The sequence below is a fragment of the Drepanopeziza brunnea genome (assembly GCF_022702325.1).
Source record: "Drepanopeziza brunnea f. sp. 'multigermtubi' strain 214-2 chromosome Unknown ctg1, whole genome shotgun sequence".
Classification (NCBI taxonomy): Eukaryota; Fungi; Ascomycota; class Leotiomycetes; order Helotiales; family Drepanopezizaceae; genus Drepanopeziza; species Drepanopeziza brunnea.
The window spans coordinates 364,570-379,546 of NW_027094064.1; the positions used below are offsets into that span (position 1 = coordinate 364,570).

Sequence of the window (14,977 nt, forward strand, 5' to 3'; positions counted from 1 at the left end):
GAGTCAAATAAAACTAGATAGGGATGTGGTTAATTAGATAACGGATAAGGACGGAAATAGAGATGAAGACGGCATTGAATGATATAGAGTTGAGTTGGGTGGATAGGCTAGGAGGGGGTGGATATGCAGTGAGATGAACGGAGATGGGAGGATATGCGTAATTAAATAAAGGTTATCAAGTACTCGGGCCGCGATGGCTTCTTTCTTTTGGAGGAAGAGAAGAAGGAGTGGAGAGAGAGAGAGAGAGAGAAGAAAGGGATGGATGAATGGATGGATGAATGGATGGATGGATGGATTGATGGATGGATGGATGGATGGATTGATGGAGAGAGAGAGAGGCTAGGTAGGCAGGTAAGGAGGGAGGTGAGGGAGATAAGAAGAAGGAGATAAAAAGAAAGTGAACAAAAAAAAAAGGATAATGGTCGTTATGAATTGTAAGAGAAATTGGTTAGGCTTCGACGATTGTCATGTTAAGCGAGACAGAATTATGAAGATGAATTCCTACCTAGATTGAATACTTGTTCATAATGGCAGATAAGAATACCAGTACAGACTTAAAATTTTGTGGTTACATAATGCAATAATTGGGAGGAATGATGTTTTCTCTTATGTTTTGTTCATTTCCTTGCGATTTCGGTAGTGAGTAAATAAGCGAGTGAAATCCCAATCTCAATCAACTCTTCCCTAGTCGTGCATAATATCATCGCTACCACCTATTATCCCCATCAACTAAAGCTTCGCACCGCATTCATCTCATCTAACCCTCGACCCCCCAGCACCAATCGCCCGAGTAACTTTCCTGCCCAGCTCAAAGGACTCACAGGTACTTGGCGAAAAACTCCAACAGCGTCCTATACCCACGCTCATACTCCTCCTTGACACGCGCATCATCCAGATCCGCCCGCGCCGCCATCCACCCATGGATCTGGTCGCCAAAGATCTCGACATGCTTCTCGCCGCTGAGTCCCTGCTTGAACTTCTCGACGTCCGACGCGGGCTCGTCCTTGCTGGCGAGCATGCAGAGCGGAATTTTGATGGCCGAGGCTTCGGAGGGATCAACCACTGTTTTGTCGCAACGCATACATTAGCCATCCATTCGTGTGTATCACGTTATCTCTCTCCCGAGAACCCAAAAAATGTATCTAAAATGAGGTAGAGTAAAGTAACGTACTAGCAGGATGGCATTCCGCCGCGGCCTTGAACGGCGTGTCGGTTCCACTCGTTAGACTAACGATCTTACCGCCCCAGCAGAAGCCGACAACACCCCAGGTGTTGATGCCGGCGTGCAGCTTCTCGATTTCCTTCAGGAAGCCCGGGATCTTCTTCGCGGTCGTGGGAGGCGCGCCGGTCGTTTGGAAGAAGTTGCCCAAGGCCTTTCCCTTCTCTTCGGTGTCCGCAGGTAACCACTAGAGACGCTGTTAGCCCATGGCGATGCACGAGCTGGAAGATCCTAGGGATCGGCCCGGATTGGCGAGTTGTAGGGAAGGAGAGACACACCGAGATATCTGCCGCGTTGCCCTCAAACCAGTCCGGCATGAACACCTGGTACTTTTGGTTCTTGTCAGAGGTAGACAGGATATCGGCGCCCTGGATCGACTGCGGGAAGAAGCCGAAGATATCGTAGATGTACAGCAGCGCCTTGCTATCGTCGGCAGGGCCAGTAACATCTGTGCATCCATCCCATCTTCTCTTAGCATCTTGAACCACAGCAAAGAAGAAGAAATAAAAGAAGAGAGGAGAATAAGAGAGAAATACGCACAAGTCTTCATGCCCGCAATCGTCTCCCAGCGGCCCTTGCCCTCGTAGCCCTTGCTGACAATCGGAGGGATACTGCAGCACGCCGCGCTGTGTCCGTGTTGAGCCTGAGCCATCTTTGCCTAATTTTTTGCCAGCGGGAGAAAAAAAGGAAAACCAGAAGTGTTTGTTATTGTGGTACTCTATTTGCTGAAGGAACCAAGATGGTACTGAATTTCAAGGCAGGCTGAAGTGGGATGATCTGAAGTGAAGTGAGTAAAGGCACAAAGTTCAAAGTCAGGTCCTACGGAGGGGTAGACTTGGTTACGTCACTCTCTCGATCCCTCCCATACCCATACTTCCCCTTCTCGATAGTTAAACAAGTAAATCCCCAATACCAACACCCCTCTATCAAAAACCAAAACACACCCCGTCAAAGAAATATAACCGTATCATTTAAAAACAAAGACAGGAGCTCGTTGCTTGCTTGCTACTCACACGCTGGCTAGACACATCATGCAGCACAGTCAGTCAATCCTTTTCAAAAAAAAAACCCAAAAACCCGGAGAAGAAGCCAAACCCCAAACGAAGTCCGAAGAAGAAGAAAATAACCCCCCACCCCACCCCCAAAAATGAATTCTCTTCTTCTTCATCCTCTTCCCTTTACATCTGTATATCTATACCACATCTATCGTAAAGAAGTCAGCCCAGTCACCGAAATGTCGAAATAACCATGGAGTACAACTAGAATGTCGGGACCAATATCAGCATCAAGCTTGGATTGCATAGCGCCTAGCGGAAAAAAAGAATGAATGAATGACGGGAGTGGTGCGTGCCATTAATCAGTTACCTTTAGAATTCTGTACCCTAGAGCGCGGGTAGTTGCTCATACTATCTTGAATTTTCCTATTGACAACTACTTATCGTCAAGCGAAAAGCAGGCATACAAGCAAGCAAGCAAGCAAGCAAGCAGGCAGGCAAACCTCACTCTGCACGAACATAGAGTAGAGGCAAAAGTAAATTGAAGTGAGGGAGAGTACATTATCCAGACCGACCATATCAGCACGCAAGACTTCCCCTTTAAGCACAAGCAGTAAGAGGCGTCCACCCACCTCTACTCAAACGCTCCTATGTATGCAAGCGAAAAAGCCCCTTCGATAGTAACACATGTCTCTTCAATCCCTCCATCGATCCGGAACGCCGTCGTATCAGACAAGTAAAGGGGTAGGAGCCATAACCAGCAAGCAAGCAAGCAAGCCAGTCAGCTAGTCCATGGTCCCAGACTCCTAGCCCGCGAACCCTTCAAAACCAGCCACAACTACATCTAAAAGATGCTGTTCACGATATTCCCACCAATCGTTGCCCCAGCCCCAAAGATCGCCGCGTTGCCTAGCTTCTTGCCGAACTTCTTGCCCATCTCGGACCCTTTGTTACCCGGCTGCTTACCACCATCACTTGGCTGCTCCGCGATTGCCATGGGAGGCACGCTGCTGTCGTAAGGGTTACTGGGTCCGGCCCCCGGTGGTGGGCCCATCTGCTGCGGCTGGTGTTGGTTGTACTGTCCGGGATATCCACCACCACCCATCTTCTCGTTGGGGTAAGCGCCGCCGTATGGGTTCATGTTCTGCTGCTGCTGCGCAGGCAGAACCTGCACGTAGTTGACGGGGAACACGCCTTCCTTGCCGGTGCGCAGGTTCCTGCCGAGCCACCAGTCGGCGTTCATGTACTCGTGCACGGCGATCTGGTCACCTGGCTCGAAGTTGCAGTCTGAGGGCTCGGTGTAGCGATACAGGGCCGTCGCTCTGGCGATTTCGGGTTTGGGTTTGGGCGGGGGCGCCGAGGGTTCGCGGCTTGGGAGGGCGGGTGTGGTGTAGGCTGGTGGGGGAGGGTCTGCTGAGACTTGGAGGGCGTTGAAGGCTGCCGTTGGGACAGGAGACGGGGTTGGCGCAGGCACAGGTGCTGGAGCTTGTGCTTCTGCTTGTGTTGAGGCTGCGCGGTTGAGAGAGGATTCCTGGGGCAAGTGGCTCATGATGGCATCGTAGGCTTCATCGCTGATGGCACCAGTCTCAGCGAGGGCTTCGAGTTCCTGTTTATATGCTGTTAGATATACAATAAACCCTCAATTGTAAGCAGGGGAAAGGATAGAGAGACGTACATTCTTGATGTTCCTCAGACTGCGGTTCCGGTTGATGATCTTCTGTCTCTGGTCGGGATCCATGGTGGGCGGCAGGGCGTTGTTCTCGTAGTACGAATACTGCTGCTCGATGCAAGTCCTGCAATTGACGTGGTGCTCGCAGCTGAGCTTGGAAGCAAATACCAGCTCTGTAATGGCCAAACGTTCCTCGGGGCTGAACCACTCCGGGCCGCGATTCCGGTGCTCTGAACTCCGGTCTGGTCGCTTTTGGACCTGGACAGGAGAAGGCTTGGAGTGGATGGGGATGCGAAGCTTGTTTTTAAACGCCGGCGCGGGAATGCCGATGGCAAGGCCTTGACCACTTGGCGAATTGGAAATATAAGAAGAAGAAGAGGTACTACTACTCCTGTTCTTGATCTTGGTCGTAGAACTATGAGGGCTGAATCCGCTGCCAGCACCACCGCCGAGTCGTTTCCCGCTCAACTCTCTCGCGCTCTGGATGCGATATCTGGGGCCCGTGACACTGCCAATGTGCGGGCTACTAGACCAGTTGGCGCTCAATTTGCGGATCTGTGTCTGCGTCGTTGAAGTCGATGTTGATTTTGATGTTGAGGTTGAGGTTGAGGTTGACTCGAACGTTGGATTTGCCGATGAAGGGCTCTCGAAGAGGGGGGCCAGTGGAGCTGTTTCAATAATGCCGCGGCTGGTCTGAAAATGCAACGTCTCCACATCATCATCCATAAACTGTACAACGCCACCACCGCCTCCACTTAGGACGTCAAGGCCCAGGCCCTGAGCTACCGGCGCCGAAACCGATCTTCTGCTGGCAGAGCGTGGTGAGTGGACGCCTGCCGTCGACAAGGCCCGCACGGGCGTCGCTCTGCTGGCAATGCGTACAAAGTCCTCGGCTTGCCCTCTCAGGTTCTCCTCGATCAGCTCGTCAAGCAGCACCGACGACGGCTTTCCGAGCTCGGGGATCAGCTTTGCAGCGAAGTTGGCGAGGCGCGGGGTTTGTTGGAGAAGGGTGCTCGCGGAGGGCGGGTTGAGGAGGTGGTCATGGGTGGGCTTCGCTCTCTCCCCTGATGGACGTCTTGCAGCTCCTTGCGGCGGGCCTTTAACTTGAGAGACAGCGGCGATGCCTTGATACTGTTCTGGAAAGTTAGCTCTGCTATATTCGAATCTCGGTCTCTGGAACAGTCTTGAGATCGCAGCCCGGAACATTCAAGCTACAGCCAAGGATTTATACATACGTCTTTCTGCTCAGCTTCCTCCTTGTCATAGCAAACACTGCGTCGACCACCCCGGCGGTTATCATAAAAATTAATCCCGAGACCACTTGAGCTGTCAGACGCGTCGCTCTCATTGCCGCCCGTGTCCTCTCTGCCCAAGCTGTTAGGGGCGTCACGGTTGGGGTTAAGCGGCGACGGCTTGAGGGAATCTTGTTTGTACATCTTGGTACAGACCAGATCGAATGTCGGTGTGTCAGGTTGTGATGTAAGACAGAGGGTGGATGAAGGTCGGAAAGATTTGTTTTGTCGGTGTTATCTTTTTCTTCTTGTTTTCTTTTCGCTTGTGGGTGAATGCGAAGTGCTGGTGTTGGTAAAGGTGAAAGGGTGATTGATACATTCACTTTTGGACACCCTTTCCTTTCATCCAAAGACATATTGAATTTTAAAGATGTTGGATGTGGATAGCAAGCAGTAAAGGCACCCGCAAACATATCATCGCCTAGAAATCTTGCCCTCATTTCTAACTACTGACCTCTCTAACTTTCCCGAGCTGCCTGCCTTCACTTCAACCCAACTTCTGCTGTTTAACCTCCCACCATCTCCCTCGAGAAGCAAGTGTTGAACTAGATGGCTTTATTTACATGCACCAAGCTTCTCTCTTACTCGTACTCCTAGAACTCAACGCATTTTGATCAAGCGAGCGATACATCCGCCCCCTTTTCAGGCCAACGCCGCCAATATTTACGGAGTAGGCAACCTCTTCCTGCGACCGAAGACCCATCTCCTCGATCCCGAGCTATCGAAGCGGCAAATAATCTGCTCAGCATACCTCGCTGGCCAAGCCTCGCTTTTGGAAAGGACGCTTACTACTGCGCTTAGCACTACCTCTATCCATGAACAAATCTATGGAACAACCCTATCGATATAATAAAGGCAATATCATTCATACGATATGATGCTAGATAATATACGTACTTTAAAAATTTGTTCCCTTATGTAGACATTATGTAGAGCGAAAACCTGGATCTTTATCTATCAGTCTACTTCAATCTTATGCTTCGAGTAATCACTACGCTTACTGACTGTACCGTGCTGCTGCGAGCGCCAAACGAGGGATAAAGAGCAGAAAATATGCACCCGCATAGGATTACAAGTCAAGTCATCTAACATAAAGAGTATCCATCTCTCTTGCTCGGTAAAAGCCAAGCCCCCCTCCCAAAAGGGCATCCAAACTCAACCGACAGAGTGTGGTTGTGTACTCTGCTCACGTGCTGGTGGCGGTAGGCTTTATGCATGCATGCATGCATAGCGCGACGCCGACGCTAGGTGCGCTTCGGAATTTTGTGCATTGCAACCTCAACTTCAACAACCTCAGCCCAACTTCGACATCCTCTGTCCACTCAGCTCAACCTCAAAATCACCAGCTTCAAATTCCCACACGAGCGGACGATAAAAGCCCTCCAAAGCGCGATGCGATCGCTGTGGCCCGATTTCCTCGCTCGGTATACTACCATATACAACTAGTAGTTACCACGGAAGAAAGAAAGTGAGGTAAGGTAAAGTATCAATCATTACGTACGTACCGATTACCAAGGATCCATCGAAATGAAACAAAGGTATCAGTTGTCAGATGCCATGTCGGTGACGAAATATGTCACCAGTCGAGCGAGCGACCCAGGGACTTGGAAAACGAAGGGAGGTAATTTTTTTTGCTGAATTTTCTCATTATATATATTTTTTTGGCTCATTACAGCATATCCATACAAGGTTCGACCCATTATCGAGAGCTTTTAAAAAACGGGAACAACCCGACACCCGCTTCTTCATCAGGGGTATTACGCCACAAGAAAATACCGATGCCATTACACCAAACAGACTGAAGCTCCGCGCGATCCGCAGCAGCAGCAGCAGCATTAAATATGCCAGCCCCATCATCTTTCATACCTTCTCCATAACCAAATCTACTGGGTAGGCGCGGTATTACAACCAAAGTTCTTCATATCCGAAGTGAGCGAGGTTATCACGGACGTGAGCTTGTCAAAAGCCGGGGTAAGGAAGCCACCGGGCCGCGCAGTCGGAATGCTCAAGGTCATGAGCTCATACAGCATGCACGGGACTGAAACTTGGGATAGGCTGTCAGCGATTGATTTTTGGGTTTGGCTTAATCTGTGAGCCGTCTTCCCGTTCTCGATTGGCTTGCGGAGGTTGGTGATATCGAAGCCGTCGGGCCCGGGCGTTCCGTGGAACGGGACCGGGAACATTGTGTACTGCGCGATGATCTCGCGGTTGATGTCTATGATGCCGTACGGCGCGACGCGGTTGGTGTAGTTGGCGGGCAGCCTCTCGTCGTTGTTGAACACGTAGGTACTGCCGTCCTCGCTGGGCGTGACGCCGAAAAAGGTCATGATGGTAGCCTTGTCGGGGGTGTAGTTGTTTGTGCCGCTGGGCATGACTTCGTACAGGAAGGACGCGGCGCCGTAGAGTAGCATGGTAAGAGGGCCGAAGTAGAATGTGGGGTTGTCGCGGAGCGACTCTTGGTAGCGCAGGTAGCGGTACTTGGCCATCCCTTCGCGGTTGTAGACGCCGCCCGTGACGTCGGTCATCATCTTGAAGAGCGTGCCGTTAAAGCTGACGTTGTCGCCGTGGCCGAGGTAGTTGTCGTTGCGGGCGAGAGACGTGTCGCCTTCGATTCTGTTGTGGCCGCTGAGACCGGGCTGAGGGCCGGTGACGGCTGGGTCGCGGGAGGTGCGGTTCGTCGCATCGCAGCCGATGGAGACGCGCTCGGTGACCTGATCACCACTCTGAGTGATCAGACTGAGAGAGGCCAGGAGCACAGCCAGGTCGTGGCCCATGTTGTACATGTTCTGCTGAGCGTCGACGAGCTCGTTGAAGGTGGTGACCCCATCACGGGCGAGGAAACCGTGGTTGGCGGCAGCGTTCAGTCCTGGGCATGGGCCTCGGATATCACCCGGACCTGGCTTTCGGAACTCGTGGTCTGTGTCGCCGTCGGCCGGGACCTGGTAGCCCCCGACACCCTTTCCTGGCTTTCCATCCTTGGCACCGTTGTATGGAAACCTTTCGGAGATTCCTACGGCGGGAACGTGATCCGACCACGGTGTGTATGGACACGGGGGAAGACCGCCGGCGTGGAGAACATCGGGTTGCTGGCGGGCGAGCAGGCTCGAATCGACACCAGGTTGACTGACGACGAAGGGGAAGGCAGTGGCAGGGACAATGACCTCCGCAGCGAGGGCGATGGACACAAGAGAGTACTTCATGATGAGTGAAGTTGATGTTGAGTGTCGATGTCAAGTGTCGAGTGTCAATGTCGATGTCGAGTATCGTCGATGTCGAGTGTTGATGTCGAGTGTCGATGTCGAATGCTGATTGAGAAGGAAGTTTGAGGGATTAAGAAGGAATCCTGAGATTGGATCTACGTTGAATCTCTTTCGCGGTCGATAAATATAAACAAATGCATACATACTCGAGATATTTTTATCACCTCAATATACTTATTTTTATATTCTCGATATCTTCGACCACCACGCAGCGAATACCTACCGCTGAGCAGAGCACCTAGAACAGGAACCCTCGGCCAGCCCACTTCTCCAGCCAAGCTCTGAGCGACCACATGGGGGCTCATTTGAACCGAGATTGAAGAGGCTCAAATTTAGGATAGGAGTAAGGGTGGCCCACCTTACGCAAGTGCGAAAGGTAAATTACAGTACTACCCGCCCTTCTTCCTTGTCAGGCACAGCCAAAAACTGGCAGAATTGTTAAATTATACTTTATAAATAGCGTATATGCGACAAATATAGCTTATATCTTAATTGACATGCTCTCGATCAATTGATTATTGACCATTACCGAGTTGCAGTAATTTGCGAGCAAAGCTTACTAAATTCATTTCTTGCTAAAAATGTGGTCTCCGTAAGTAGCTGCATAGTGAACCCCAACGAAGGTCCTATTTTTTTGTACATGACATTTTTATGAATTCTCAATTAGGACGGATATTTACGGATAAAATCGACGGCTTTCCGAATCGAAGAATCTTTTCACATTATCGATCGGAAGCAATGTTCTGTCACATGTGAACAATCATTCCTTGGCCTTTTCCACTAATCATTTTCATTATCAGCTAGATTGTTACGCAGATATTGGGACTTTGTATATCTTTCATTTCAATCGAGTTATGGGCGGTACGGTAATCATTTTCTTAGAATAATAACCCTAGACTATTTAAGTGCTAGCTAGCTAGCCGGCCCTGGCTCGCTTGATAGCGACAATGCCACCACCGTTCTGTAAAGGGTATAATGAGACCCCACACTCCACCATCCATGATCATCTTAAAATATCTCCGCACTGCCGGTAGTGATCTTGACGTATGCCGGCGGCGGCAATTGCGGAGGCTTTCGGAAGTCTATCCTGAGCGCACGTGCACCGAACTGCCACGGGTGAAATCTGTCTCTACGCCGTAGATCTGCAGTTTGTGTGTGTGTGCACGACCATATACCATTCATTGATTGCATATCAGCGATTTCGATGTCGGGTATCGGGAGAGGATAGTATCCATCTTCTTTGGTTGATTATCCTGGCAAAGCTCCGAGGATTTTTGGGGATGTGCAACCAGGGGACCTCGCTTCGCCCCGGTCGTGGTGCAAGGCTGCCTTCCGCATTAACGCTATATCAATTTTTACTGTAATAAGAAATTCGCTTTGAAAAGATGTAAAAGATGTAAAGAAAAAGTAACGCTTCAGCCCGGCCGCAAGCCGAAACTTACGGTCCTCCGCAATCTCCAGGGTAAGTTTTCCGCGGACCTCGCAGTACAATGTTAGCGATATAACCTATAATAATAGCTTCTTTTGGCGCGATGCAGCCAGCAATCTCTCGAGCATTTTATCTATAGCAATAGCCCTTTTCTTACAAAATAGCCCTTATCCGCGCGATGCAGCCAGCCACATTTCGAGCATCCAATTTATAGCAATAGCTCTTGTCAGCCCGGTGCAAGCAGCTGTTTTTTGAGCATCTAATTTATAGCAATAGCCTTTTTCAACCCGCTGCAGCCAGCTGTCATTCGAGTTTTCAATAATCTATAGCAATAGCCCTTTTCAAAGCGATGCAGCAAGCAGTTCTTTTAAGCATTTATTTTTCTACTATGACTTAGCTACTAATCAAGTGTTCGAAAGTCAAAGAGTTTATAACCGGAGGGTTTAATCGCAAACACGCAAATCTAGCCCGTCATACCCGCAAGACTCCCTTTTTTTTCTTCTTAACAAGCGATCAATCAAGTTTTTGGTGTTTCTCGATGGCCCAAGCTCAAATGGATGCACCTAAGGTAATCAATGTCACGGCCGTAGGTTAAGTGACCACATTCTTAACAGTTTACGGTTTTAGCCAGGATCCACATTTAGCTTAACATTGTATTAGATTGCTTGCTTGCTCGCAGAAACGGCCAGTTTTCTTTGAACAGCAGCTCTTCTCTTCTTTTATATTCTTGATATCATTTTCTTTTCCTACTTTCTTAGAGGGCTAGATCGAGCGAACAGCCCTGTCTTAGTTTTTTCACATCGTCTATCTCTATGCCTTGGATTACAATATATATGTATATATATATATATATATATTACATATACCTATATATTACAGGCGGGCTGAATTCTCAAGGTAGGAGGAAGGAAGAAAAGAGCCGAGGAGAAATGAGGTGAACAAGCTTCATCATATTATCGAAGTATAAGAGAGCTAGTTATCTGAGCCGTGCAAAACCGACGCCGCAGAAGAGGCAATAGTGGTAAATGTTTTCGTCGCCGAAGTTTCTCCAAGCTGATTTCATCCACTCGCGTATTCACCATGCGCAGACTCTTCTTCTCACGCGCTTTTCCCCAAGGTTTGATATGCAGGTCTTTGAAATCTTCTCTCATCTGGTATGCTCTTATCTCCTGGATCTCCCCGCGAGATCTTCCGATCCTCTTGTCTCCTGTCTTCACTCTCTGGAGCTGGTGTTTTGATTATCTGTTTTTTTTCCCCCGGGGGCTAAGCGAGAAAACAGCTACCCTCCTCACCCTCCCAGCTTCTACCACCATCTCGCACACCCGGCGTAAAGACAAACAATCCGTTCTACACCGGCTAGAAAACATATCCGTATTTTATGCTAGTTTCTAGAATCGCGCATTTACAGCTTCATCGGTTCAGGTTCCCAACCTTACAACAAAACAGCAAAGCAAAGCACAGCAAACCATCAGAATCCCTTATCATTATATTCATCATCGCCATGTCCACTATCCTTATCACCCGTCTTCCCATGTCTCTCAGCAAAAGCTTCGCAGCCTTCGCTTCAATATTATCGACCTTATGGAATGTCCGCCTTATTCATCCCCCTATCCCTATCCCCATCCCCATCCAGCTCCCTCAGAATCTGATCCTGGTCCACCTTTGCAATTTCATACTCACGCACATCCTCGAAATCCTGCTGCTGCGATGGCAGTGGACCTTCGTCGCCCCCTCTCTCAGCTGCATCGATTTCTTCTAGCTCTGCGGCTGCCTGCGCGGGGATCGTGAAGCGTGCCGGAAGTGCGGAATTCTGCGTGGGTAGTCTCGTCTCATTTGCCAGCTCATCCTGATCTTTGTCTTCACCTTAATGCTCCTCGTCCACTTCCTCGAAAACACCACCTCTCTCATCCATACTACCTTCTCCCCTCTCCTTAAAGACAGCACCATCACTATCACCCTCACCATCATCGTCGCCATCCTCCCACCCCCCAGCACCCTCTTCCCTTGTCCTTCCCGCGGGACACACCATCTCGTCGTCTGCACCACCGCGCCCCTCGCGTCTCGGCCGGCTTTCCGTCCTAACTGCCGGACCTTCCGCATCCTCCGTGATGCAGCGCGCGAGTGAGAGTCCCGGGATGGAAGAGATCTCGTGTCCCGACCAGCTTGGACGATGTCCGGATTCCCCGCGGGAGGAATCTGGAATGTCGGGGGTGAGGTCGGGGATGGAGCCGGGTCTGTGGCTGCCGGGGGCGCGGGTGTTGCGGTCCGAGGGCCACTGCAAAGTTTGCGATGGTGTTGGAATTCCTGGTGTGGGTGTCTGTGTCTGTGGCGAGCTGGGACGCTGCTGATTTGCTTCTTCAACTTCGATGAATTCCAAGCGGTTGTCGTCTGAAGCTTCATTTTCGTCGTGCATATCGTCCTCCTCGAAAAGATCACTGGCATCCCCAGCGCTATCTTCCCACTCGCCGTCGACCACCACTGGATTCATATTACGTTTGCCCATCGGCTTAAAATCATCGTCCCTGTGAGAAGAATGCGCATCCCAATCTTGCATCTCGACCTCATTCTCATCCTCATCCTCACCATCATCCATATCCACATCCACCTCCGGACTATAAACCAGTCCCCCATCCCCATCGCCGTCGGACCCTCCCAAACCCCCGCCCCTCTCTCCAGCAGCCACCGACCCAAAAGCCGGATCCCTCACCATCGACTGCTCCGTCGTGCCCGAACCCCCTCGGACCATCTCGAATCCGCAATCCCGTTTCACTTCCAACCTCGACAACAACAACTCTCCCTGCTGCGGCTGCCTGCAAGCCCTTTCCGCACTCTGCGTACTTCCACTAGCCCATCCCCGTAAATCGCCACTTCCCGATCTAACATCAACAATCTGCGCCCAGAACCCCACCGAGCTCTTGCCCACGGCGCCATCATCCCGCCGCTGCTGCTCTCCTCCATCATCAACAGCGACATCGACAGCGACATCTACCTCCTCTTCAAACGCACTATCAACCTCCTCAAACGCACCCTCCTCCCAGACCCGGTCCATGTCGTCGTGCTCGTGCTCGTGCTCGGCGGCACGGCTCCAGGATCGATCTGCGTTATACAACAGCCCGGAACCCGTTTCCGGATATGTTTTCAGCAACGGCGAGTTGGGATCGTAGACATCCTCATCTTCGTCTGCATCCTCATCTTCATCCGCCTTCTGTTTGCCCTCACCCCTACCTCTACACCTACCCATACCCCTACCCGTGTCTCTATCATCACGAGCTCCAAACCTGATCATACTCGCATCTGCTATCGAAACCACCCTCTCCAAGAACGGAGCCGAGCTGCCGTGCGATGGGAAAGAAAAACCCGGGGGGTAATAATCATCACCATCATCATCAACCCATCGGGGTGCGATCGTTGTCGAGCGTCGTGCTACTACTGCTTCTGCTTCTGCTGCATGCCGCCGCCGCGTCCGCGTCTCCAGGACAGCGACGTCCTGCTCGAGGCCTTGCAGCAGATGCTCTATCCGGGAAGACCTCTGCTGGTGATGATTGGTAGAGGTGGTGGAGGAGGAGGAGGTCGTCTTGGGAGATGCTGCGCCGCCCCCTCCTCCACCTCTAGATCGAGGCGTGGCGGCTTCTTCGGGGATGATTGACGCCATGGTTTGGTTGGCGGGTAAGTAGTGTCTTCTGGTGAGGTATAAATGTATATATGTATATATATATGTGTGTGTGTGTATATCTTGTGTATAAAGATTAAAACCCCTCCTAGAAATGCAAAACGAGAAATAAAAAAGGTTGGCTTTCTTTTTTCGTGTACTGTAACTGTACTGTGCTGTCCTTCAGAAAAAGAACAATGGGATCGATCGCACAGCACGAATAGAAAAGCATATGGACTTTTGAAAGGGAACAAGAAGTTGAGCCTTCGCATTTTCTTTGTGCTTGCCGAGGCCTCGGGCGTGTGGAATTCGAACGAGCCGGTTCCGGTCCGGAGGATAAAGGGATTTTTCAGAACGGATGACAATGTGAGAATGAATAGACACTGCATGCTGAAATATCTATGAATTAGAGGACAAGAGGTGGGAAGACGAAACTTATCTGTTGGTTTGAGCCCTTCATAAGATAAGTCTCCCGCCATGTGGTATGCCTTCGACAGGTAATAAATCGCCCAGGACAGCTTACAACTCCAACGCCAGGGTCCTGGTACCCGAATCCACATCTGAGCGCTGCGGGATCTCGAGATTTCATGCCTGGTAAATTGTCTCTGAAAGATCAGATAGCCTTCGCTCCTACGCCTCGCCTCGCCTCTAATGCAACGCCGTTCTCCACGCAGTTTAACCGAATCCCGAACTCGCAAAGCAACGCCGATTCTGCAGTTTAATAACGCAGTGTAATAACCTCCTGAAGAAAAAAAGCCTCAGCCCTGCGTTAAGCTCAGATAGATCCCCCACGCCATGCCCGCCAGGCTGCCGAGCAGTTGCCGCCCCTGCACCGTCTTGATCAGGGCGAAATTCGCAAAGCTGACGGCCGGCCAGAGCGTCCAGCCCGCGCGGATCATCGGCCAAAAGTTGTCCTTCGCGGCCTGCACCGCCTCGGCGTACCCCGCGCCGCGGAACCCGGCGAAGACCAGCGAGAAGAGGAAGGTGTTCATCGCGGCGCCGATGGTCTGGTCGAGGGCGAATTTGGCCAGCGTGTTCTTAATGGAGAGGCGGGACTCGAGGACCTCGGGTTTCTTTCCTTCGCGGTCGAGCTCCTTCTCGTTTTTCGTGGCGGCGGCTTTGGTGGCAGATTTGGATGGGACGAGATATTGGGAGGGGAAGACTCCCTCGAGGAAAGATGCCCTGAGAGGAGATTAGAGGCGGTGGAGGATAGGGGTTGGAGTTAGTACCAGAGGAAGTTTGGCGGACAGTTTATGGCGTTGTACAAGACGAACTGGAGAACGGGAGTCCAGTGGATTGCGTAGGATGACTGTGAAGGCTGTTAGCATTCTGCGAAGTTGTAGTTTAGTTACTGCATGTGGGACAGACGTTGCTTCGGTATGCTCTGATCATCTGCGCCATGAGGTTGCTGATCGCATTCAGGGTGCAGGACTGGATAGTCGCTCTGACGATCGGGGAGACCAT

General features: G+C 50.9%; 5 protein-coding genes across 5 annotated transcripts; all 5 read right to left on the bottom strand.

Moving 5' to 3' along the window:
* Positions 1-817: 817 nt before the first annotated feature.
* On the bottom strand, positions 818-1,871 carry L3040_000064 (uncharacterized protein; the record flags this gene model as incomplete). The annotated part of the gene is made up of 4 exons (XM_007295089.1): positions 818-1,062; positions 1,172-1,406; positions 1,498-1,667; positions 1,760-1,871. The coding sequence occupies 4 exons, from the start codon at positions 1,869-1,871 to the stop codon at positions 818-820; spliced, it is 762 nt and encodes a 253-aa protein (XP_007295151.1).
* A 1,187-nt stretch (positions 1,872-3,058) lies between these two features.
* On the bottom strand, positions 3,059-5,319 carry L3040_000065 (uncharacterized protein; the record flags this gene model as incomplete). The annotated part of the gene is made up of 3 exons (XM_007295090.1): positions 3,059-3,820; positions 3,890-5,014; positions 5,119-5,319. The coding sequence occupies 3 exons, from the start codon at positions 5,317-5,319 to the stop codon at positions 3,059-3,061; spliced, it is 2,088 nt and encodes a 695-aa protein (XP_007295152.1).
* A 1,739-nt stretch (positions 5,320-7,058) lies between these two features.
* On the bottom strand, positions 7,059-8,375 carry L3040_000066 (uncharacterized protein; the record flags this gene model as incomplete). Its single annotated transcript, XM_007295091.1, has 1 exon — positions 7,059-8,375. The coding sequence occupies one exon, from the start codon at positions 8,373-8,375 to the stop codon at positions 7,059-7,061; it is 1,317 nt and encodes a 438-aa protein (XP_007295153.1).
* Positions 8,376-11,728: 3,353 nt separating this feature from the next.
* Positions 11,729-13,516, bottom strand: L3040_000067 (uncharacterized protein; the record flags this gene model as incomplete). The annotated part of the gene is made up of 1 exon (XM_007295092.2): positions 11,729-13,516. One exon carries the CDS (start codon positions 13,514-13,516, stop codon positions 11,729-11,731), a length of 1,788 nt encoding a protein of 595 aa, XP_007295154.2.
* Positions 13,517-14,271: 755 nt separating this feature from the next.
* L3040_000068 (uncharacterized protein) lies at positions 14,272-14,977 on the bottom strand (the record flags this gene model as incomplete). The annotated part of the gene is made up of 3 exons (XM_007295093.1): positions 14,272-14,695; positions 14,743-14,822; positions 14,882-14,977. The coding sequence occupies 3 exons, from the start codon at positions 14,975-14,977 to the stop codon at positions 14,272-14,274; spliced, it is 600 nt and encodes a 199-aa protein (XP_007295155.1).